The sequence below is a fragment of the Phascolarctos cinereus genome, unplaced genomic scaffold (assembly GCF_003287225.1).
Source record: "Phascolarctos cinereus isolate Bilbo 61053 unplaced genomic scaffold, phaCin_HiC Scaffold_3;HRSCAF=262, whole genome shotgun sequence".
NCBI lineage: Eukaryota > Metazoa > Chordata > Mammalia > Diprotodontia > Phascolarctidae > Phascolarctos > Phascolarctos cinereus.
Window position 1 is genome coordinate 66,356,940 of NW_027555736.1, and position 24,725 is coordinate 66,381,664.

At 40.9% G+C, this 24,725-nt stretch overlaps 1 protein-coding gene across 1 annotated transcript; it reads right to left on the bottom strand.

Annotated features, from left to right (window-relative positions):
* Positions 1-8,055: 8,055 nt before the first annotated feature.
* LRIT2 (leucine rich repeat, Ig-like and transmembrane domains 2) lies at positions 8,056-14,342 on the bottom strand. Its single transcript, XM_020997068.1, has 3 exons — positions 14,233-14,342; positions 12,441-13,222; positions 8,056-9,511 (listed from the first exon to the last, which is right to left on the bottom strand). The coding sequence occupies exons 1-3, from the start codon at positions 14,340-14,342 to the stop codon at positions 8,706-8,708; spliced, it is 1,698 nt and encodes a 565-aa protein (XP_020852727.1). The 3' UTR covers positions 8,056-8,705.
* Positions 14,343-24,725: the final 10,383 nt, after the last annotated feature.

Below are 24,725 nucleotides of genomic sequence, written 5' to 3' on the forward strand. Positions count from 1 at the left end.
CGCCCACTTGCTTTATAGGGCAACAGACAAAGAAGTCACATTGCCAGCAACAGCTGCACAATTTTACATTACTTCACAGTAGAAACTGTTTTGAACCGTGATCATGAGAACTCATTTTTAACACCTGGGAAATAGAGATTATTATGGCTATGTATCCTGGGGGGAAAACTCGAAGAAAGAATAACAAATCCACTTTACACACACTAAAATTCAACTTCCCTACAGTAGTTATGGTGGGGTGTTTCTTTTTGTTCTTGACTTCCTTGGGGTCTTTCTTTTTGTCATTTACTACCTGTGTTTAGCAGAAGAGTTTCTGGGTTGAAAGGGTGTGGGCATTTTCCTCACTCCTTTCACATAATTCCAGATTGCTTTCTAAAACAGTTGGACCAAGTCACAGCTCTACCAATAATGTATTAGTTGAAACACCATATTTTTTGAAAGATACAGACAAAGCACTGGAGAACACACCATACAAAAATAAGTTAAAAGAATAGGGATATCTGTCTCAGAGAAGGGAAGACATAGAAAAGACATGACAGCTGTCTTCATTTATTTTAAGTTTTTTCATGTAGGCTTGTTCTGCCTGGCCCCAAAGAACAGAACTAGGAGTAATGGGGTAAAAGCCTCAGAGAGGAAGGTTTACACTTGAGGCAAAGAAAAACTTAACAATCTGAATTATCCAGAAGTGGAATGGACGCCTCATAAAAGAGTGGGTTCTCTATCATTATAGGTCTTCATACAGAAGCTAAGTAACTACTTCTTGGTCGGTTCAAGGCGTTAGGGAGGGGTGGAAGTGGGGGTGGGGTGGGAGGGAATCATGTTCAGGTGTGGGTTAAACTGGCTGATCTCTAAAGTCCTGACAGCTCTGAGATTCCTCATTTGCTCCCGTAAACATCTTGTTGTTGGAATACAGCCAAGTCTATCATAGATCAAAACTCTGAAGGTGAGTCATCATCCGGGCTCTATGGGACTTCAAAAAATCTCAGTCAAAAAGAATGCAAATATGATTCCCTCTTATCACAACACCCACTCATAGCTATCATGATGAACCCTGCAAACATACAACTACAGAAATAATAACAAGCAACAGCCATAGACGTGAGAGAATAAAGCAATAGATTTTCATAATCAGACAAATCCAGTCTGCAAATCTGTCCTTGGGAATACAATCTCCTTAAACTCTGAGATAAAGTGAACATGAGCCAATTAAGCATTTATAGTTAAATATCCATGATATGATTTGCATTGGAAAACAAACATGTTGTGAAAGAGCTAAGCCCAGAGGCTCCTATACTGTCTCTGACAACTAAGATTTGAGGGGATAATAATACTTGGGAACTGGTTCTTGTAGTGAAGTCAGGAGGTAACAGTGGAAATTCTACTTTAGTTCATGTCTCTCACACTAAATTCAGCATGTCTAGCCCTAACACAGGAGGATGAATGAAAAGGACTTTCTGTCTACAGGAGTCCAAACATCACATGACAGTCAACAGCCAAGGAAGTGAGGTGGCTCCAAGTGCGTGCTAAGAACAATCTGATAGTTTTGTACTGTGGAAGGAAATAATTTATAGATTTGGGCTTGTGCTGCTAGCTGTTTGGTGGCTATTTCTTCCTAGATATTTTGCCTGCAATTCAGGAAGCTGCTGTAGGATATGACCATGTGGGGAAAACAGCCAGATTTGCCACAGTTATGGTTGAATGAGTAAAAAACAATAATGTGCTTCTGAAAAATATACTGAAAATCAAGGATTCTGTGAGGGAGGGGTCCTCAATGGGAAGTGACAGACTAAAAATAGCATCAACAAAACATTTAAAATATGTTAACAGGGCAAGGCCATAGAACATGTCCTCTAGCTCCCTGAGGATGGATGCAGCCTCTGACTCCCTTGCTAAAGGACATGTGCTGTCCATGGCTCATAGTAGGTAGGTCAGAGTCGGTCCCTGCAGTAAGGCAAAAATACTCCTTAAGTGAATTCAGGCAAATAAGGCAAAAATATGTCAAAAATACTCCTTAAGTGAATTAAGGGAAAAGGAGAGAGAGATGGGGAAGGAGAGGGATCTCCTCCTCTCCTCACAGAAAATCCAAGGGAGAGTTTGCATTGTTTGAGTTCCCACAAAGAAGTCTCTGGAAAAGAGGAAGGGGCTTTTCTCTTTGCCCCCTTATCTAGACCACTGAGGAGGCAAGGCATCCTGACTCAGCTGCCAGTCATCTTTGACAGTAGCTCCCTGTGACAGTAGCCAAGTGATCAAACAGGAGGGACGGATCCTGTGTCTGTCCTTATAACTAGAACGCATGCTCCTGGGCTTGTCATTGTTACAAAGGAAAAAAAAACACATTAAAATAGAACACAAGAATGTTAACCTTAGATATATAATTTTTTTTTATTCCTCCACTACATACACACACACACACACACACACACACACACACACACACACACCCCATTTCCTCCTTCAGCATTTTACAAATAAAGATACAAAAACCCAGAGAGTAGAAATGAATTATTCAAGACTGCAGAAGCTAATATGGAGCTGTGATTTAAACCCAGTTTCTCCAACTCTTAGTTCAATATTATCTTCACTATGTAACTCTTGCATCAAAGATTCTCACAGGACACAAAGGGCCCAGGTAGACTTTTCTGGCTTATTGTCCCATCCCAGACAATCTGGAAACTGCATTACCTGGCACCAGCTAAAGCAGAGTCACCAACTCCTGGCAAGCACTTGGCTTACAAGGCTTTAAAATGAATGTTAGTTTATAGATCAAAACAAATAGGACTCATGGAGGTCATAGAAAATAACACTCCTAAAGGTTCCAGAATGATTAAATAAGTTATGGTGTCTATTATGGAATATTATTGTGCCACAAGAAGTAACAAATACAAAGGATTTCAAAGAAATATAGAAAGACACATTTGGTAAAGCTGAGTAATGAAAGCAAAGTCAAAAGAACAACATATACTTTTAAATACAGTTATGTAATTAAAGAAATTAAGAAATCTATGTTAATCACACAGGAAGATGTTTTAAAAGGATTATAGAAATCAGCAGTGATTTAGCTGCTGTTATGTTATCCTGCAGATCTGTCTTGGTTTTACCAATATTTTTTAGGGGCATATGGGGTGTTCAGGAAGACTAGCACCTCTGGTGTGAGGGCTTGCCAAGCCATTTTCAGAGCTGCTCCTTATCCATGTTTGGTGTTCACCTTCACCCCACTCTCACCAAGGAGCCGTACTGTGCTCAGTGGCCACACCCCGGTAAACCCTCTTGGCAGACAGGCTAAACCAAGTTAAGAGTAACTGACAGGCCTCAAACCTATTGGTGAGTTAGGGGGATGTCTACCCCAAGCATGTGAAGACTTCTCCCAGTGGGATGGGTAGAGAAGAACAATTTATTCCAATGGCTATGAAGGCAGATGAAGCTGGCATTGTGGAAGTGCTTAGAGCTTGGTCAGACATTGAAGACACTAAGGTCACATGGGCCAAAAAATTCCAATCTGTAACAAAAGTCACTGAGAACTCCAAGAATGATTGACCAATTTATTAGGGAGTCTGGGGGTTCCTAATTAATTGGGTCCAAGAACTTCCTAATGATCAGGGCCTCCTCCCCTTGGGTGCTAGCTACTTTTATGCACTTGGAAGAACACTAAAAATAGGAGGCATTACAAGTCACTGATTGGTCAATTCCAAAAGTGGGGCAGTCTTATGGTTGGCTAAGGGAAATGTCCATCAATCATAACCACTTTGTCAACAGACTTTTCATGAGTCATGACATTTTCCACATGTCATCAACTCCAGGTCATCTCAGCAGAGGTTTTCCAAATACATATCTCAGGGCCTTCCACAAGTCATAAGACTCTAGTGTTTGACCAACAGTATTCCCGGGTCCGAGGAAGTTGTGGTTTTGAAGCAAATGTCACAAGGGAGTGGACAGTAGTGACTCATAGGGATGGGAGGGATATTACACCAGTAAATGAACCGTATTACAGCATGTTACAGATTGGGGGAGGGGCCAGTGCAGAAACTACAGTCTTGTTACATTGCTAACTAACAATATGAATCTAGCTATAAATACAACTAATATAATCATTAATATACGGTAGAGTAATCATTCATAACTCTTGTCCTAACTGCATTAAAATACACAACTAATTTAAACTATATCCTATTCTGCTTAATTCACTAACAAAATCACTGATACCCATCAAATCATAATAAAATGAATAAATACTGATTAATTTGAGTAGGGGGTATTGAAATTGTCATTACAGTCATCCACTGCATCCTGGGTCATCACCAGTCATCTTGATTTTTGTCTTGCCACTGGACTTCCATGACTTTGTACAACTCTGCCTCACTTAAATTTGATTCATGCATTAATCAAGATATCACCCTGTGATGTCCTTGGTCCTCTTCAAAAAAAATGAAAGGTGAACAACCACTGATCTATATGTAACAATAGTTTACAAACACATATGCAATCGTTTAGGTTTTTTTCTTTGTCTTGTTTGTTTTTCTTACTTTTTTCTACTTTTCTTGTGTCTCCATTAGAATACTTAAACTTGTCAACTGAAGTTAAAATTTACAAAAAGAAGAAAATAAGGACTGCTGCCTATGAGCAATCCTTCCCCAAGGCCTATATAGCCTTAGGTAATTACAGTTCTGTCTTGGCAGGCTCTGGAACAAGTATTGCCTCTAGTGTGGATCCCCCCAAAATGTCTCCTACTGAGGCCTTCTCTGTTTACCATTATCTGTAGCTCTTGGCATATGATGGGATTTTCACTTCCCGTCATCACTTCCTGTTACAAAAATGGCCTCTTGGAGAAGGTGTTATTTGAGAAGAGCTTTGACCAGAGATGGACTTCTCCATGTGAGGAACAAGGCCAGTTTCTCTGAACCATACCATGACCGTATCATTTTCCTGTTCAACAAATTCTAGTAGTTCTCTATTTCTTCTAGGATCAAAGACAGATTCCTCCGGCATTTAATATACCCTTTATAACCTGGGTCCAACCTACCTTTCCACAGAACAAGATGCTTCTCCCAGGATATTCTGATCATGTCAAATCTCATCACTATGATGATAACTCAGCATTGGATACTTGATACCTTCTCACCACCCTCAGCCTCTTCTCCCCTCTGATTGGAGGGCTAGAGGGTAGAATACCAAACCCTTCTGAAACTTTCCTTTATAGAAGGCAGGATTGGGATTTTTCAGCTCACTCTACTTTCCATCTATAGTTCTGCTTGGTTTCAACTCCACAGAACAAGTGCCCCAGAGCAGGTACCCCCTCCCCTTTCCAATTTCCTTTTGTGTGTTTTTTTTTCTTCCATTAGATTATAAGCTCCTTGAGGGCAGGGTCTGTCTTTCTTTTGCTTATTTGTATCCTAAGCATTTAGTATAGTGCTTGGCACATTGTAAGTGCTTAACAAATGTTTATTGAATTGAATTGAATTATTTCACTTAACACATGGTATGGTTCAGAGAAACTGGCCTTGTTCCTCACATGGAGACATATAACACTTGCTAGCTGTGTGACCCTGGGCAAGTCACTTAACCCCATCGCCTAGCCAAAAATACAAACAAACAAAGTATTGCTGGGTCCCCTAAACACTGACCACTGGTATAGCAGAACAATCACTGTACTTGAAGTCAAAAGTTCTGGATTTAAATCCTGGCTCTGTCATTTACAACATGTGTAACCATGGGCAAGCTCCTTTACCTCTTTGGGACTCTGTTTCCAAAACTGTGAAATGACCGCGTGGTTAGACCATGTGATCTCCATGGTACCTTCCAGATGTAAATCCTACACATATAAAAATAAGTTTTGAAGCATCCATGAATAATGAAGGCATTTTTCACTGCCATATTTTCTCCTTAAAAGGCAAAAATCCAACAAATATACAAATACAAACCATTGATTATATACAGTCTTTATTGAATCCTTGATAAGGAAATGTATTCTTGAAAAAGTAAGCACAGGTAGAGATATGCAGGTCTCTAAGTTTAGGTGAATATACATTTATACAGACATCATCAATGGGTGTCTCGTAAGTAAACGTGTTCAACTTACTAATTCATAAGTGAATAATACATGACTATATCTTCATGTACATATTCTGTAAGAAAATGGTATTTCATGTGTATATGCATATCTATTCTGTGTATGTATACAGAAATGTACATATCCATATGCACATAAATAGATGAACTTTAAGACCCTTAAGATTAACTTTTAAGACTAACTTTAGACCACTTTCACGAATGAAGAACAAGAATTGACAAACTGAATAGAAACATGGAACGTTCAGACTTGCAAAGGTACTCAGAGGCCACATGACCCCAGCCCCATGTCTGAACAAGAATCCTTTCCACAGCATCCCCAAAAAGCAGTCATCCCGCCTTTACTCAAAAACCTCCATTGAAGGGGGAACCCCCTGCTTTCCAAGACAGCCCACCCTCTATGAGATGCCTCTAGTTGGAAGAAAGCTTCTCCTTACATCACAGCCAAAACCTGCCTGTCACCAACTCCCAGCCTTGCTCCTAGTCTGCCCTCTGTGACCAAACAGAACAAATCTATCCTTCTTCTGCATGGCAGCCCTTGAAACACTTGAAGCAAGCCAATGTGTCACCACTAAGTCTCTCCTTCACAAGCTAAGCCTCCCCATTGCTTTCCAACAATGTTCATTTAGCCTTTTGTCATGTTGGTTGTCGTTTTTTGGATGTCCTCCAGTTTATCTATATCTTTTCTCAAACATGGTTCTTAGGATCAAATAAAATAGTCCAGATGTGGTCTGATGAGGGTACAGCAAAATCATCACCTTCTTATTCTGTTCTTGATGCAAGCTAAGATTGCATTAGCCTTTTGGGGCTGCCATGTGATGCTGCTGACTCTGATTGACCTGTAGGCTACTATTCATAAATTATAATTTTATCACCATATACAAATATCTACATATGTGTTTAAATTAAGATTTCTTCATTTTTTAAAGACTCTATCTCACCAAGACTGGAAGTACAGAGGCCGTCACTTGCTCTGATCCATCACCAGAGCTTTGATCTGTCCCATTTCCAACCTGGGCTGGTTTGCACCTCCTTAGGCAACCTGGTGGCCCCCCACTCTCAGGGGCTCATCATATTAACACTAAACTTGTTGTGGATGTCCAATCAGCTTAACCCTCTGCACCTCAGAATTATGAGCTTAACAGATCCACCAATCTATCTCCCTGATGGCAGGCATTACAGCCATGTACCACCATATGTGGCGAAAATAAGGTTTCTTTATCTTACCATAGTCATCACTGCCCATCAAGGACAGGTGTGCCTGAATTCCATAATTATTTCCATCATGTTCTATTTCCTTCAGTCACCATTTTTATTTTTAATACTAAATTTGGTATCAACAAAAACATTTGGATAAACAAGATAAAAAGTGATGATGTAAAAAAAAAACCTGTAAGCTCCAAAATATTTACAACCTTAACATGCATAAGTTTGCTTTGACAAAATAATGACATCTTGTTTACTCGTATGTCCCCTTCTGAACTTTTGATTCTGTGTCTTTTTCTTGGGTTGTTGGTACTCTTTCTACTACGGGTTTCGCATAGTCGCAGTGTGTATGTGATTGTTCTGATTGTGCTTTCTTCGTGCCATGTCACTTAATATGGGTGTCTTCTTATTTCTCACTCTTCACACTGTCACTCACCATGGTCAGTCGATAAACATGGTGTACCAAAACTCCAGCATGCTCATGTACCTCAATTTGTCTAGAAATTTGATAATCATTATGCCTATGGCTTTTTCTATTTTTAAAATATATATCTTAAATAATGCTATTATTAATATTTTGGTACAGATAAGTCTTATTTTTCCTCTCAATGGCATCCTTAGGACATAATCCTAGGAAAGAGGTCATAGGCTTAAAGAGTTTTGTAGCTTTTACAATCCATCACAACATTGCCTTCCCAAAGTACTGTAAATATTCACAAGTCCCTCAGCAGTGAGGGAGTCACTATGCTTACAAAATGGTCCTATTATGTCTACAGGATGGCATTAATGAGTGATTGCATTTCACAAAAGCACTACACAGAAGAACCAACCTTCTTCCCCACCCCCAACATGCAACGCATCAGTATAACTAATAGGAGTTGGTTTCTGTCACACACGTCGAGAAATTTTCTTTCTAATATTTGACACACGACAAGGGATGTGCTGGCATGAAGACCATAGGTGTCCACAAAGACCTCTAAAAAGGTATGCCTTGAGGGCCATTAGGTATTCTCTGAGTGATATTCTCACTCATTAGGGAATGGCACTCAGGTCACTTGTATCATACTGGACTAATAAAGGGGATACTGGTACCCATTTGATACTAAACATCCTACAATGAGTGGGCCCCAGTGGAGAATTTATGAGGAGGAATGGACAAGAATCACTTAGGATGAGAAGGCAGGGATGGGCTACAGTCTGTGGTGGTGGGAGTACCCTCATCAGTGAGATCTCAGAGCCATTGCTGTATCAACAATATTTTTGAGAATATTGAGCTTACAGCTAGAAGGTGAACCATGCCCACCTTTTGGTGGGTCAGCCAATATTCCCAGGCCAAAGGGGGAACCATAAAGTTCACAGGAATATGACTTTTACTTCCCCAACCCTGGTGGTTTGACTGACAGGATCCAAGTCAACCTGCCTTGGACTTAGTCTAGCTAGAAAAGGTGAACACTGTTTTGACTCTCTGTTTGGGATTTATTAGATGCTCTCTCTTTCCCACTTTTCCATCTCTGATCCTCTCTGATCTCCCCAAGACAGAGGCTCTCGTCAATGCCAGTTGTCAGGTTGTCAAACATGGCATCCCTGCTCTCAATGACAGTGCTGGGGCATCTTGCTCCATTCCTTCTCTGAGGACAGTGGCCCAAACAGTGGCCCAGGCCACCAAGATGAGCCTCCGAGGCACAGACATACACGCCTACGGGCACTGCCAGGACCAAAGCACATGCCACAACAATGATGTGTATGATCTTCTCCCTCTTCTCTAGCTCACTGATGTCATTTCCCGTTACAAAGACAACACACTGGTCCTTTCGGGGTGGCTGGCTCTGTAGGCTGATGCATGCCTCATATTTTGTGGCTGGAAGCAGGTCATTCACCCAGTAGGTGTTAATCCCAGGGCCAACAGAGACAATTTCTTTCTTGACAGCTTCATATATCCCAAAGTAGAGTGTGAACCAGGTCTCAGAAGGGTTATCTGTTACTGCATACCACTCTAGCACAATCCCATAAACAGTTTGCTTGGTAATCCTCATGTAAATGTAGGAATGCTCCTCCAAAGAAACCAAATAGGAAGAGGAAGAGGGCACAGCCTGAGGAGGTTGAACATGAAGGGAGATGGGGATAGAGCTGCTGCCCATGGAGTTGGTGGCCACACAAGTGTAGTTGCCACTGTCTGTCAGATGGGCTGAAGGTATCACCAACTCAGACTGAATAGAGTCTTCCCCAATAGGAGAGGTAGACACTGGGGATTAAAAAAAAAAACAAATATCGTTATGCAGGTCAAAACGCTGAACACAAACTTCATTGCTGGGTGCAGTGATGCTGACTCAACCCATCCTAATGGTTATAGGCTTTGTACTGGATTATGATATATGGTGTTATTTTTCTAAATGCCATGTCACCCAGTTAGATGTTACTTTTCCAGAGGCTAGGAAAAGCATAGGTACTACCTGTACTAACTAAAGAACTGGGCCTGATGCCTATAAATATTTCAAAAGCCTGAAGACCTGAACATATTTAACCAGGTTTTTCCAAAGAAGACTCTATGGTGAATGAGGAAGTCCTATATTATAGATATTCCAGTTTCCTCATTCCTTATCTGAATTCTTAAAATACTTCGTTTCCTTCTAAGTTCGGCTCAGATGCCACCTTCTACTCCATGAAGCCTTTCCAGATCTACCCAACTGGCTACCAGCACCTTCCCCACCCCAAAATCACCTTTCATTCACGTTGCATATATTTTATCAATACTTACATGAATATAGGCTGTCTCCCCCTCTAGAAAGTAACTTCTTAAGAGCAGGAGCTATGAGTATGCTGGAACCAGCTCCAGCTTTTCCAGAGTTCCATTGTTAAATGTTCAGTGTGAGCATTTACAGCTCCAAAATCATATACAAATCAAGCCTTCTTATACTGGTTCTTTTAAGTGTCTAGACTTAAGAAAATGTTAATAATGCAGATCAAATATTTTTAAGTGTGTACATACTTTTTTCCCAGAGAGCCCCAGGTGTTAAACATTTACCAGCATGCCCTGTACTGCTCTATCAATATTACCTGAGCTCAGCAGGAGTACAATATAAGGATCAGAGAATGAAGTCATCACCAGATTGAAGGTCTGGAGAATGTAGGCTAATAATAACAACAATAATAACTTGTATTTATATTGCATTTAAGGTTTGCAAAGTGCTTTCCGTCTACTATCCCATTTGAGCCTCAAAACGTCCTTAAGGGACTTTTTTTTCTATAGACAATGAACAAATGCTTGTTAGTTGATTAACTGACACACAATTCTGAGATAAGGCTCTACCTGCTAACATGAGGATACTAAGTGAGAAAAATCAAGTAACAGTATGCTTCCAGCCATCCAGATATCTGGTATTATGTAAACCATATGTGGAGGACTGACTGAATTCTGCAGATTGCACTAAGATGTTCTAGTGCCATACAGCAACAGGCTAAGGATATACTGTTTCTCAATACATTTGGATGTGTAGGCATGAAAAAGTATATGCACACATCTGTCAAATCAACAACAAAGGCCAGAATACTCTGGACAGGAACCCATGAAGACTAGGAAATAGCTCTGGCTTTGTATGAAATCTATTGTTTTCTGTGTGTGACTTTATATGTATTTGAGATGTATATGGTATATAAAATGAATCTTATGTGTGTTTATATGTATATATACATATATTTACACATATATGCTCTAAAAGATATTTTTGTACATCCATTCAATAGCACTGATGACAATCAAACATATTCTGAAACTCTGCAAAGATTATATGAGAAGAAATAAAGTACAAGGAGGAACGAAAGAGGAAAAGAGTCAAAGAGGAGAAGGACAAGGAGAAAAACAAAAAAAGGAGAAAGGAAAAGAAAAGGCACATTTATATATAAAGCTATATGTGTGTATAATAAAATCTCATTTGATCCTCACAATAACCTCGTGAGGTAGTTGCTACTGTTGGCACCATTTTATAGATGGAGGCTCAGAGAAACTAAGTGATTTGTCTGTGGTGATCAAAGCATTAAACTAGTAAATATCTAGGCAGGATTTGAACTTGAACCCTCTTGACTCCATGTCCAGCATTTTGTTCTCTACATCCTAATTCAGTCTTAGCTCCCACTGCATTATTAACATTTTCTTAAGTCTAGACACTTAACAAAACCAACATATGAAGCTTTGATTTGTATATGATTTTGGAGCTGTAAATGCTCAACATGCACTGAATCAATTCCAAAAATGCAGTACTTTGGAATTGACTGTGTGACATGGGAGACATTGGCACAGCACCACCCAGCAGGGTGTGCCCATGTCAAAGAACACACTGTGCTCTATGAACAAAGCAGAACTGAAGTAGCTCAAAAGAAACACTAATTGCGCTAATTTAGAGACTCCACCCCCAATGTTCACATGGACTATTTGTGCCCTACCTGTGGTAGAGCGCTCTGAGCTTGCACTGGGCTGAGCAGCCACAGTCAGACACACTGTAACTTGACTCTAACACAGTGATGTCATTCTGGTCCTCTTCCAGAATGAAGCACAGCAACCAACCACGTGCTGCATGTAGTCTTTGCATTCTGCTCTTCTGCTTTAGTTTTCGTTTCTCAGGAATCAGATCCCCCCCCTCCCCCGTCTCCTGGTTCTTCCATCAAAGACGGAAAATCATGTAACGCTTAGCCCGAGCTGCTTTCCTGCAGATGCTCTGAACAGAGCTAGGGAAGGAGGTTTTCATCTGGCAATAGTGATAAAGGCCCAAGGCCAGCATTGCAGGTTCAACTATATTTCTGCACTGTGTGGTAACTAGTCACAGAATGGGAGAAGGGGAAAGAATAAGTTGCGTCATTACTTTAACTATCCTTTACTTTATAACTTTACTTTATTACCTTAACTATCCTCCTGAGAAGACTGCCTGCCCCAACTCCACAGTGAAAAGTACTCACTGCTAATGAGACTTCTGGTTGACACTGCCTTTAATAAACCTTGCTCCATTCCATAACTGTAAATATCTTAGGTAATCATTTCCTATATCTGAATTCAGCCCTAAGCACGCACTATCTTGTCCATCAGGCAGTTACCACACTTGGTATTACTCCAAACATTCACAGAGCTAGGTGGAGCCTTCTCTTGCCCCTGAGAAAAAGAATTAAGTAGTACCATAGCTTACCATCAAATTCCTTCAGCTTCTTCAGTGGGTAAGTCCACACAATGTTTGGTAAGGGGCTGGCCTGTGCCAGGCAGCTTAGAGTGGTGTTTAGCCCCACTTGGATGGTAATGTTAGAATTAGGGGTTGACATCTTTGGCTTCATGCAGCTATTGAGCTCTACTTCATAGAAAAATTGCCCTGCCTTTGACAGAGGGCCCCGGCACATTAAGTAGGAGTTCATTAGTATGACAGGGGGTCTGATGAATTTGAAAAACTGGACAAGCCCCTTTAGATGGCAGTCACACATCCATGGATTATTGTGCAAAGCCAGCACCACATTGGAAATACCTTCGGCCTTAGCCATGAGTTGCTGGCTTTTCTGGTACATGGGCCACTGGATGAAGACGTCCTCAGACACCACCATAAGTTCATTAAAGGACAAATCTAAGTAGGTAAGGTTAATCAAATACTGAAGTGCTTGCTTGGGTAGAACATCAAGTCTGTTGTGTTTGAGATCAAGGATGTTTAGAACTGGAGTTGCTTGGAATGCTGTCCATGGTACTGTACACAACCTGTTCCCCTGCAGTCTCAGCTCTTTCAAGTCTTTCAGATGCTCCAGGGCTCCCGGGTGAATCACTGTGATGTTATTAAAGTTGAGCCAAAGGAATTCCAAGGCACTGTTGTTGGAAAAGGACCCATGAGGTAGTTCAGTTAAGTGAGAGTTTTCTATTCTAAGTTTCTTGATATCTTTGGGGATGTTTCCCAGGATCTTTCTCAAAGAAGTATCCATGCACAACAGAGACCTGCAGAAAAGCAAACAAGTCTTTAGACACAGAATTCCTACCTGAAAGTAACATTAGAGAGTATCTAGTCCAAACCCCTCTCATTTTACAGATGAAGAAACTGAGGCCAGAGGGTAGTTTACCTAAGCCACATAATTAATAGGTAGCAGAGCCAAGATTAAAACCCTAATCAGTTCTTTTTGCATTTATACCACCTTGCTCCCTATTGCTGGGCCTTAGCTGACACCATGTTTGACATGTTTGACTGACCTACCTATACACCCAATAATTGACTTATTCACTATGTTTGGGGTTAGTATTGCAAAGTTAGCAAACTATTAGCGCAGCAAACTACATCTAATTCAGGTGTGTAAAATTAGCAATTGTTACTAATTACAAAATCCTTTCAGTTAATTTGGGGGGGTGGGGAAGAGGGCTTATAGTCCAGATCATCCACTAATTGACTCCTCCCACTCATCCTTGTTGAACTGCCCAGTAATAAAAATCATATATAAGTGCAGAAACCTCAAAGATCTGGGCTCTCAATTGTGTATATAATAAAATCTCATTTGATCCTCACAATAACCTCACAATAACAGCCCACTGTATGCCTCAGCCACTGATTCATGACTATGGGACTGAAGGGCAAGGGAACCACACACATCTCCATGCCTGTGAGTAATGAACTGTCTGACTCACAATCCTTTGAGCTCTAATGTTCCTTCTCAATACCTCCTCTCCCACAACCTCCTCACAATCCCCCGAGTAGGTACTAGAATATCCATAGGAAAAATGAATATACTGAAGAAGAAGAATGTTCTATTTCCTATAAAAATTCCAGTCAATGTGAATTCCATTTGGGTAAAAACACATAATTCACCACACAAAAAAAATTGTAGCATTAATTGAAGTGAATGTCCATAAGATAGTGGGTATCTCTTTAAAAATACCCCCAAACTCCCATACAATAGATTTTCCAAAGTAAATCAATCTTCTAGGATTTCTCGGGGACCCTGCCAACATTTCCATACCTGCCGAAGTTGTCATCTGAGCATATACAATCTGGGTTGCATTCAGGGTAAGCTGAGTCTGCCTCCAGAAAAACAAAGACTAAAAAGAAAAAGTGACACATTGGACCCATATTCCTCTGTAAGAAGACCCTCTCTAGGTCTGGAATGAGATACGCTCCTAGCTTCTAAGCAGAAAATCCTATTAACAGTAATCCTCTGTGATGTAGAAGTCACAGTGACATGTAAACAGGTCTCACAGAGATGTTAAGTCCCAAGAAGCCCTAGGTCACTTGCCCAGAGATGAAGACATTTAAAATAATTTATAATTTTTTTCAAATTAGAAATGTTCTCTTTTTTGCTCTTGCTTTACTTGATTTTTCTGTAGCTTTATACGTAATTGATATGTTTCCTTCTTCGCTTCTGTGACACTGCTTTCTCCTGGTAATTAGATACTGCTTATTTGACTGCTTCTTCTCAGCATCCATTTGTTATCATCAGCTTATCAGCAATTCCCATCCCTACACATGAGGATCTCCTCCAAGGCTTTTTTTTTTTCTATCTACACTTGCTGATCTCATAGGCTCCCGTGAGTTTAGCGATCACCTCTACGCTGATATTTTTAATTCCATATATCCAGTCTGAATATATCTCCCACACTCCAGTCCTTCATATCCAGCTGTCTGCTATCCATCTCCACCTGAATATACCATCAGCACCTCAAACTCAGTATGTTGAAAACTTAACTTATCCTCTTCCCTCCTAAACCCATGCCCCTCCTCCAAACTCTACTTTTCTGTTACGGGTACTGTCCCAGTCAACCAGATTTGAAATACAGGAGTCATTTCTGACTCTATATTCTCTTTGCCCTCTCTATCCAGTCAGTCACTACACTGTAAACTATGTAATCGCCTAGACCTAAACTATGTAACTGACTCCTGATTAGTCTCTCTCCTGCCACTTTTTTGCCTTGCCACTAATCCATCCTTCATACAGCTGCCAAAATAATCTGCCTAATGTACAGATCTGATCATGTTATTCCTCTGCCTTAAAATTTTCAGTGGTTCCCCATTGCCTTTAGGATGAAAAACCAAACTCCTTAGCCTGGCAGCTATGTGGCTCCTACCTAGCTTTCTAGACTCATTTCATATTACTCCCCTTTCTTTAAGGCTTATCTCAGATTCCACTTCCTCCATGAAGACTTCAGTGATGCCCTCTCCTGCTGTTAATGCTCTCATTCTCTCCTCAAACAAATTGTTGCCCTCAAGGAGCTTACATTCTACTTTGGAGAATGTGATTATGTACATAGAAGAGTCATACAAGGTAGGGAGTGGTGGAGTCAAAAGAAATTAGACACTCTAGAAATATTTGAGGTGAGAGTGAGAGTATTGACAGCAGGAGAGGGCACCAGGGAAGTCTTCATGGAGGAAATGGTTTGGTGGGCTAGATAAGAACACATTTGGCTCCATCTAAGACCTTACTTATTCATGGTTACATCAGGGGCCACTGGGACTTCAAACCAAACCCATGCTTCTTAAATAGTCAATGGTGGGTAGTTAGAAAAATATATTCCCTTTTTTATCACGACTCTGTCTCAAACTTGGACTGAGAACTCTAATCTTTTGCCAGATTCAAGACTTTGCTATCACTTTGAGCAGCTCCCAAACTCCCTGGACAATGGAACAATTTCAATTCTAGTTTCTGGTCTTTAAAGCAGAAGTTTCTCTTTATCGACAGAAGGTAAGCTCACCTCTCTATTTATAGAGTGCCAGATGACTATTGTATATTCTGCTGGGGCCCTCTAGTGCTCACAATCCATTTGACACTACAGCACAGACCACAGAGATGAACAACAGCTTAATTTAGGACACTGCCAACCAGTGAGATCCTAACTAGGTTGCAAACTAAGCTACTTACCCTCCCATCTTCTTAACCAAGAGGCATAAGCTGTTCCAGAGTTCCAGGGCCAGACTACATCAACAAAATCTATTTAGTTAATAGATGCATCCTAGTTTGACAAATGATGCCATTGCTACAGCATTCATAATTAACTGGACCATATAGCCATAGAGATAGACAGTTAAATCATATAGCTGTTGAGTAAAAGAGCCAGGACAAGAACTCAGTTCTCCAGATTCCCAGTACAGAACTCTTTCCCTTGCTTAAGATATAATATCTTCCTGCTGATGTCCAGGAATCAAACTAATACCCTTCAAATTTCCTTAAAATGCCACCTGAGAGGTGGCAGGATAGGGTAGTGAATAGAGTACTGAGCTTAGAGCAAGAAAGACCTGGATTTGAATTCTGATCATTTACTTGCTATATGACTAATGAAATCCCTCAACCTCTCTGACCCTCAGTTTCTTCATCTCTAAAAATAGGACAATAATAACATCTACCTATAATAGCAGGTGTAGGAGGGAAGGTAGCTAAATAGCACAGTGGATAGAGTGCCAGGCCTGGAGTCAGGAAGACCCAAGTTCAAATCTAGCCTCAGACACTTACACAAGTCACTTAACCCTGTTTGCCTCAGTTTCCACATCTGTAAAGTAAGCTAGAGAAGGAAATGACAAACCACTCCAGTATCTTTTCAAGAGAGATCCCAAATGGGATCAAAAATTTGACCCAAATGGGGTCAAAAAGAGTCAGAACTTACTGAACAACAAATTGCAACAGCAACTCTAAAATTTGGGTAATAGTAGTATCTTCCTCACAGGGTTACTGTGAAAATGAAGTGAGATAACATTTGTGATGAAGACTTTGCAGACTTTCAAAACACCATATAATTGTCAGCTATGACAATTCTACACATACGTTGGTGTAGAGTAATGTTAATAGCTGTCCCTGTGTGCCTATAATGTCCTCCAGCACTGTGCCAGGTACCAGAGGAATTATAAAACACAAGGGCATTGTTTTGTCCCTATAGGAATATGCACTCTAAATGGGAAGGCACACTCTTGAAACAATTGGAGAAAAATCAGTTGCTAAATCACATGGCAATGGTTAATAGGAGTTCAGAGAAAGAAGAGATTACTGTGGGCTGTGGTGGTCAGTCTACCAAGAGGAGTTAACTAACCATCTATTATGTGCCATGCAAGGTGTTGGGAATACAAAGACAAAAGTGACAATCCCTGTCCTTGAGGATCTTATATTTCATGAAAGTGGGACTTGAAATGTGGCCAGGATTTTGGACAGTTACAGAGAAGGAGGGAGGTCAGTCCAGGAGGGGAAACAGCATAAGCAAAACACAGGGAGTGGAACATGAGCCTGGTGGGTATAGAGGACAGTGAGAACACCAGCCTGGTTGGTTAATAGCAAGCAGTAGGAGATAAGGCAATAGTGCTAGAGTGGGAAGAGGTTGGAGATTTTGAGTTAGAAGCCCTCGATTCCAGTCTGAGCTTGGCCATTTTACTATCAACTGTGTGACAATGGACAAGTCACCAGCTTTCCAAGCTTATTCCCCCCTCTAAAATGAGGGCAGTAAGTCTTAATTTACCTACTTTATCAGATGATTGTAGGAAATTAAATGTACATAAATTGCTATATCATTTTAAGCTAGTTATATAAGGTTGAAGATGTAGGAGAGAACTCAATCATACAGCACCTTAAATGCCAGGCTCAATTTTATATTTGCAGGAGAGCCCTGATGGACCTGATGCCCCTTCTCTGTCCTTCTTAGATGCATTTATCTGCATGGTAGGCCAGACTGCCACCACATCTTTGAAATTTCTTCCCTTCTATCCTCAACCAAACAACCATCTCTGTACTTATCCTTAATGGCAAGACACCTAGCAAAACAGATCCATTTACCCTTTATTAACAGGCATGGCTGTCCTGGAAAATGCCAGAATCCTGGGTCTGACTTACATCATCCCCAACTATTCTGACTCTGCTGATGATTTAGGAGGCAAATGGCTCAACCTTGAGATTACCATCAACCCAGAATAACCCCAAGTCATCTGTCCCTTGGTTTCCTTCAAAGCTCAACACAAACGCCACCTCCTACAAAAAACTGGTTCCCTCTAGTTGTTAATGCTCTCTCTCCTTGAATTTTCTTTATCCGTTTAAATGTTGTATCACCCAGGAGAATAGAAGCTCCTTGAGGACAGGGGCTATTTTTTTGTTTTGTCTCTGTACCCCCAATGCTTGGTATTCCCAATGCTCAGTACAGCGTCACACATAGTAAGTCACTTAACAGATAATTGATAAATTTCATAGAGCACCAGGCTCAATGGAGATCATGTAGCAGAAAGTCACATCCTGGAGGATGATGCAGAGGGAGATGAGACCACAAGGCTTGACTTTCAGGAAGCCTTGGGTCATGGTGTGAATCAGCTGATTATCAGAGACGCATTTGATCACTTACTAACCTGTCTTCTGTTGGAAACTCCTGAATCCTCAGTATGTCCAGCAAAGTATGACATATGAGCACAATCTAAGAAGGAGCTTGAATTAGGTGAGTTAAAATCTACTCCTCCCTCAATGGCAACCTGGAGGCAGCAAAGGGGAGCTCTCGGAGGAGGTGCTGATGAAGGGGACTTGGAAAAGTGACACAGGACCTTTTCTGAGAAAGGAGCATAGCCCATGGCTTATGTAGTCCTACCACCCAGATTTTTATCCACAACGTCTACAGGACAAGAAATGCTGAGGCCTGAGCTCTCCTTTACTGAAGCGCAGCAGCTGGCAAAAATGGAGCAAAGGCAGCCCACAAAAGATGCATGTCTGGGCCAGACTGTGAACTACTGCCCCAGCCACAGAGATGCGAGAGATACACAGCATCACAAAGAGCCACCTGGGTTCAAGTCACCACACCATCAGGAACCAACTGGGCAAACTTGAGTAAGGTACAGCCTCTCCGTCTCTCCGTTTTGGTTTCTTTTTTTCTGTCTGTCAAGTAGAGTTTATGACATCATACATTTAGAGTTCAGAAAAAACGTAGAAATTATCTAGACATACCCCCTCATGTTACAAGAAAGGAAAAATGAGCTCCTCAGGGGTGACGTGCTTGCCAAGGTCACATAAACAGTATAATAATAGTAAGTAGCAGGTGAGGATTTGAACCCAGATCCTCTGACTGCAAATTGAGTGCTCTCTGAACTATACTATGCTGCCTCAGATAATAGTAATTCCTCCCTAACCTCAGAGCATTACTGGAAAAATCAAATGAGAAAAACATACTTTAGAACCCTAAAATGATATAGAAATGTAATGTCCTATAATAACACTGAGATGGACAACTTATATGGACATCCTATACCTCTGTGTTCCTCCCCAGTGCATTCTGGGAAAGGATAAGAATGCTGACATGTGTTCAGTAGACAGAGAAAATTCACTAAGGGAAAATGTGTACACTACACCTCAGGGATCTAGCTGCCTGTGGAGTCTATAAAAACTCAGACTTTTAAAAATTCTCCTGAGGGATCTCGTTTTCTTACCATTATCTCTGGCTCTGAATGTTAAGGGAGCATGTTAAAAGAAACATGCCCAAGAATGCTGCCTCCAAATAGCTAGCATTCATGAGGCTACGGTTTGCAAAGTGCTTTACATATATCAACACATTTGATCCTCACAACAACCCTGTGAGATCTGTGCTATTATCATCATCCCCATTTTACAGATGAGGAAACCGAGACAACTAGAGGTTAAGTGATTTACCCAGGGTCACACAGCTAGTAAATCTCTGAGGCAGGAGTCAAGTTTCTTGACTCTACCTCTAATTCTCTCCACTGTATCACTTCACTGCTTGCTGTGTGACCTTAGAAAATTCCAATCCATTCTAAAGTGAAAAGGAGACTGGTAATAGGGTCAGACCTCATTGCCAATTCCTCTTGGTCCTAGGTCTCCAGCCTGTTACCAGAACAGTTTCCCTTGACTACACACTTGCCCAAATGAAACTCCCTGAATGAAGGACCCCTAGAAGCACCCCTAAAGCAGGAGAGTTGGTGCAAAAGCTGTGATAATCTAAGATCCCTTCTCCGGAGAAGAAGGTTGGATTTAAAAAGAGGAACCTGTCTTGCTGCAAAGCTATTGGATGAAAAACGTGGACCCAGGCAAAGGTAAGATCAGAAGCAAGTGCCCTGGAGCTAAATTATTTCTGGCAAGGCCATTACTGTCTATTAGGGAAGAAGCTAATAGATGTGCTTAGAAAGACATAAAAGGCTCTGCAAATATTAGGAAGGATGCTGATGCTGGTGAGGATTAAAGCCTTGGCATAGCCCTTACCCTGCATCATTATCCCATGAAGTTGCCTTTTGTTTGTGTGTTTGTTGTTCAACCAAAGAGAGGCCGTGTGGTACAGTGCAAAGAGCACTGGCCTTTGAGGCAAGGAACCTTGGTTCAGGTGGCATCTCTGCTTACTGTGTAAGCCAGGGCAAATCCCTTCACCTCCCTACATCTTGACGTCCTCCTCAATCAAATGAGAGGGCTGAACTGGATGGGGGTCCCTTTCATGCAGAGATGTTGCTTGTCCCTTACCAAACATTGGATGTGTCCCTAGCTCAGCATCAGTAGTAGTGCAGGTTATTGCTATGCAGTATTATTACAGGTCTGGATGCAGCTGGTGTTCCGTCACATCTGATCCCATTTGAGGTTTTCTTGGCAGAGATACCGGAGTGGTTTGGCATTTCCTTCTCCAGCTCATTTTACAGTTGAGGAAACTGAGGCAAACTGGGTTAAGTGACTTGCCCACGGTCACACAGCTAGTAAATGTCTGAGGCCGGGTTTGAACTCAGGTCTTCCTGCCTCCAGGGCTGGCACTCTATTCACTTCACTACCTAGCAGCCCTGGCTGGTAGCTAGTCCCAATCTTGCTCAGTACCTTTCTTGACCATCTGTGTGATGGGGAAAAGACAGTAGGCAGGTGGTAGAAAGCTGGGTGATACAGCAGACAGACCATGGGATTGGCTTGCAGAAGACCTGAATTCTAGTCCTGGCCCCATCACCTTCTTGCTGTGTGACTTTCAACAACTGACTTTACAACTCTGGGACTCATTTTCCTCATATGTAAAATGAAAGAATTGGAGAAGATGTTTTCTAAGGTTTGTCCCAGCTCTATGACCTCCATTGTACATGTTTTTTAAAAGATGAAGTGCTATGGGGGGGGGGGGGGGGAATGGTTTCCAAAACTTGTATGAAGAAAAAGAAATCTAATTTTTATACACACATAAGAGGGTTCAGTCAAACTAATTTCACCTACTATACACCCATGGTCAAGAACCTTGACTGGACCCTTGCAGCTATTCAACAATCCCATATGGATCGTTTGTTCTCACCTAAACTGCACAAAATATTCCACATGTGATCCAGCCAGGGCAGGGTAAAAAGAAATTATCTCACTAGTTCTAAAAACTAGGACTCTCTTGTAGCAGACAAAAGCCACCTTGGACTCCTTGGCTGAGATACTATATTAACTCATGTTGAGCTTGCAGTCCACTAAAACCCCCAGATCATTACCAGATGCCCTGAGAGCCACCCACACCTCCCTCCTAAGTATCAGGTTGCTTTTTTTTTAAATGCAAGTGTAAGACTTTACATTCTTCCTATTAACTAAGATCTCGTTAGATTCATCCCAGAATTCCAGACTGTTGTTTTTTTTTAAACCCTGTTTTTGTCATTTGACATACTGGTTATCCCTCATATCTCTGGGCCACCATAAATCTGTCAAGCATGCTACCTAGACCTTTATCCAAGTCACTGGTAAAATACAGACAGATAAAAATGTGGATATAGAGATAGATGAATATATAAACGTATTGTATATATGTAGCATACATATCAAGGTCTAGTTTTAGACTTACATGTAGATAAATATATGTATATATAACATACATACAGATATGTGTGTGTGTGTGTGTGTGTGTGTGTGTGTATTAGCACAGGGTTCAAAGACAGCTTCCAAGGGAACTCCACTAAAGAATTCATTCCAAGTTGGCATCAAACCACTACTAACTACCCTTTAGGTTTACTAAGCCAGTTCCAAATCTACCTAACTGTACTATTATCTAGGTTGCCTCTCTCAATTTTGTCCACAAGGAGAGCATGAGAACTTTCAAGTGCCTTGATAAAATATAGGCAAACAAGGGTTTTATTTTTCTTTTTTTCATGGCAGAGAGGGAAGTGGAAAAGAAAATGAATGCTTGTTAATTGGGGAGGAAGGGGGAAGGAAAGTAAAACTTTAAAGAATGTCCAGATAAGCTCTACCTATAGCATTCTCTTCATCTACCAGTCTAATAGCCCATCCCGAAGAAGTCAGATTAATTTGACATGATCTTTCTCGGTGAAGCATCTTTGTGATCATGGTTTCTTTTTCCAAATAATCACTAAACATCTCTTTGATACATTCTAGAATTTTGCCAGGAATCAAAGTCAAGCTCCTTAACCTCTAGTATGCAGACTCCATTCTCTTTCCTTTTTTGCTATTCAAGACAGTGTTTTTCTTTCTACAGTCATGCAGCAACTTTCTTATTCTCCATAATCTATCAAAGAGCCTTGCCACTAGAACAGCTAAGGGGCTTTAATGTAGGGTAGTCCTGAGGGGTCATCTTGAAAGGTTGAAGATCACCAACTTAGAATGAATTTCAGGGGCTAGTTGGTTCCCCAGGAAAGACAGAATCCAAGTTACTCCTAAAGAAAAACTACAGGGGGCAGCTAGGTGGTACAGTGGACAGAGCACCAGCCCTGGATTCAGGAGGACCTGAGTTCAAATCTGGCCTCGGACACATAACACTTACTAGCTGTTTGACCTTGGGCAAGTCACTTAACCTCCATTGCCAAAAAAAAAAAGAAAGAAAGAAAAGAAAAATTATAGAATAATAGAGGTAGAAGGAATATTAAGAGATGATCTAATGCCAGGGGTCCTTAATTTTGAGGAATCATGTACTCCTTTGGCAATCTGGTGTAATCTATAGACTCTTCAGAATAATGTTTTTAAATGCTATATATAAAACAAAATACCTAAGACTACAAAGGAAACCAATTATATCGAAATACATTTATCAAAAAAATTTTTCAAACAACTTCACAGAAACCCAGGTTAAGAACTCCTGGTTCTAATCCCATCAAGTAAAGGTGAGGTTGAATAGCTAACTTGAGGTCATAGAATTAGTGGCAAATTCAGGACCAGATGCCAGATCTCCTGACTCCCGAGCCAATGTTCTCTCCACAATTATATGCGACATGCAATGATTCTTTGAGAATGCCAGGAAAAGATTTTGTTGCCTCCATTAGTGATGTGTTACTCTGCACCCATATCATTATATTTGGTATTTTCAATGCCAGCTCCTAAGGCTAGGATTTGTGAGTTCAGATGTACAGATAAAAGACAATTGGTAATGTCATTGCCAGATAATTCCCTTTCACATTCTCAGCTTCAATTTTCCTGACTATTTCCATCTTCTTTTCTGTTTCTCAGGCTCAAACACAAGTTCTGTGTTTAATTCTAAAAGGGAGGTGGCATTTTGCTCCTTAGACCTAGGCTTACTAATTTACATTCTTAAAGGTAAGAACCAGTTTTCATTGTGTGTTTGTATCCCCCATGTTTAGCACAGTGCCCTGTACATAGTAGATATTTAAAAAATATTTGTTAGATTGGATCGGATCAGACAAGTAGTTTACCCCTGTCTGTAGCCCAACCATTCTTAGAGCACTCAGGGAAATCCTTTCCCTAAAGTCCTCTCCAAGGTTTCATCAAAAACAGTTCTCTATCTCTCTCCCTCCCCCCAAACCATCTTCAAGCCAGTATGTGGCCTCCTTTCCCACTACAGTGTCACCAACAGCCAACTGACATGAATTCTATAAGCTAGGTAGTCACTATGTTCAAGCAGTAAAATAAACCTTCCTTCCAGAAGCATGTCAAGAGACTAACTGACCATGCAGAACATATTAGGTTGACCATCACACATGAATATTTCCTGATCTGACTCAGACCATTTAACTGGCTATTTCTCTGTTATCCATTGATGGAGATATAAGACAATACTGAGGAAAGAATACAGAAATGAGAATAAGGATATCTGGGTTCTAGTCTTAACTGCTTAATCATAGCTATGTTGACAAAGGACAAGTCAATTAACCTCCCTGAGGATTAAGAGTACCTGTTTTGGCTAATTATTCAGGGATGTTATGAAGATCAAAGGATTTAGTGTGGATGAAGGAGCCTCATTCACTGAAAAGCACTATTCAAATAAAGAATCATTAACCTTAGCAGAAGGTTCGATGCCCTGCATAAAGTGGCTTTATTTGACACATAACAATAAAAAATGACTTCTTTGGGTTCCCCAATTGTCTGACCATTTTCCTGGGTGTCACTCAAAGGCTCTGCCCTGAACACCCTGGCTTATGTCCCACACAGTACATTAGTCTTGTATAACTAGTACAAAGTCACTATCAATTATGGAGCTGCCATCAATGAGCCACCGCTCCAAGTCATATGGAAATCATAAGCCTTGCAGTTGAGCTTAGAGGGTGGCTTACCTCATTGATATCAGGCTTACCAATGCCAGCAGGTATAAGAGTTATTAG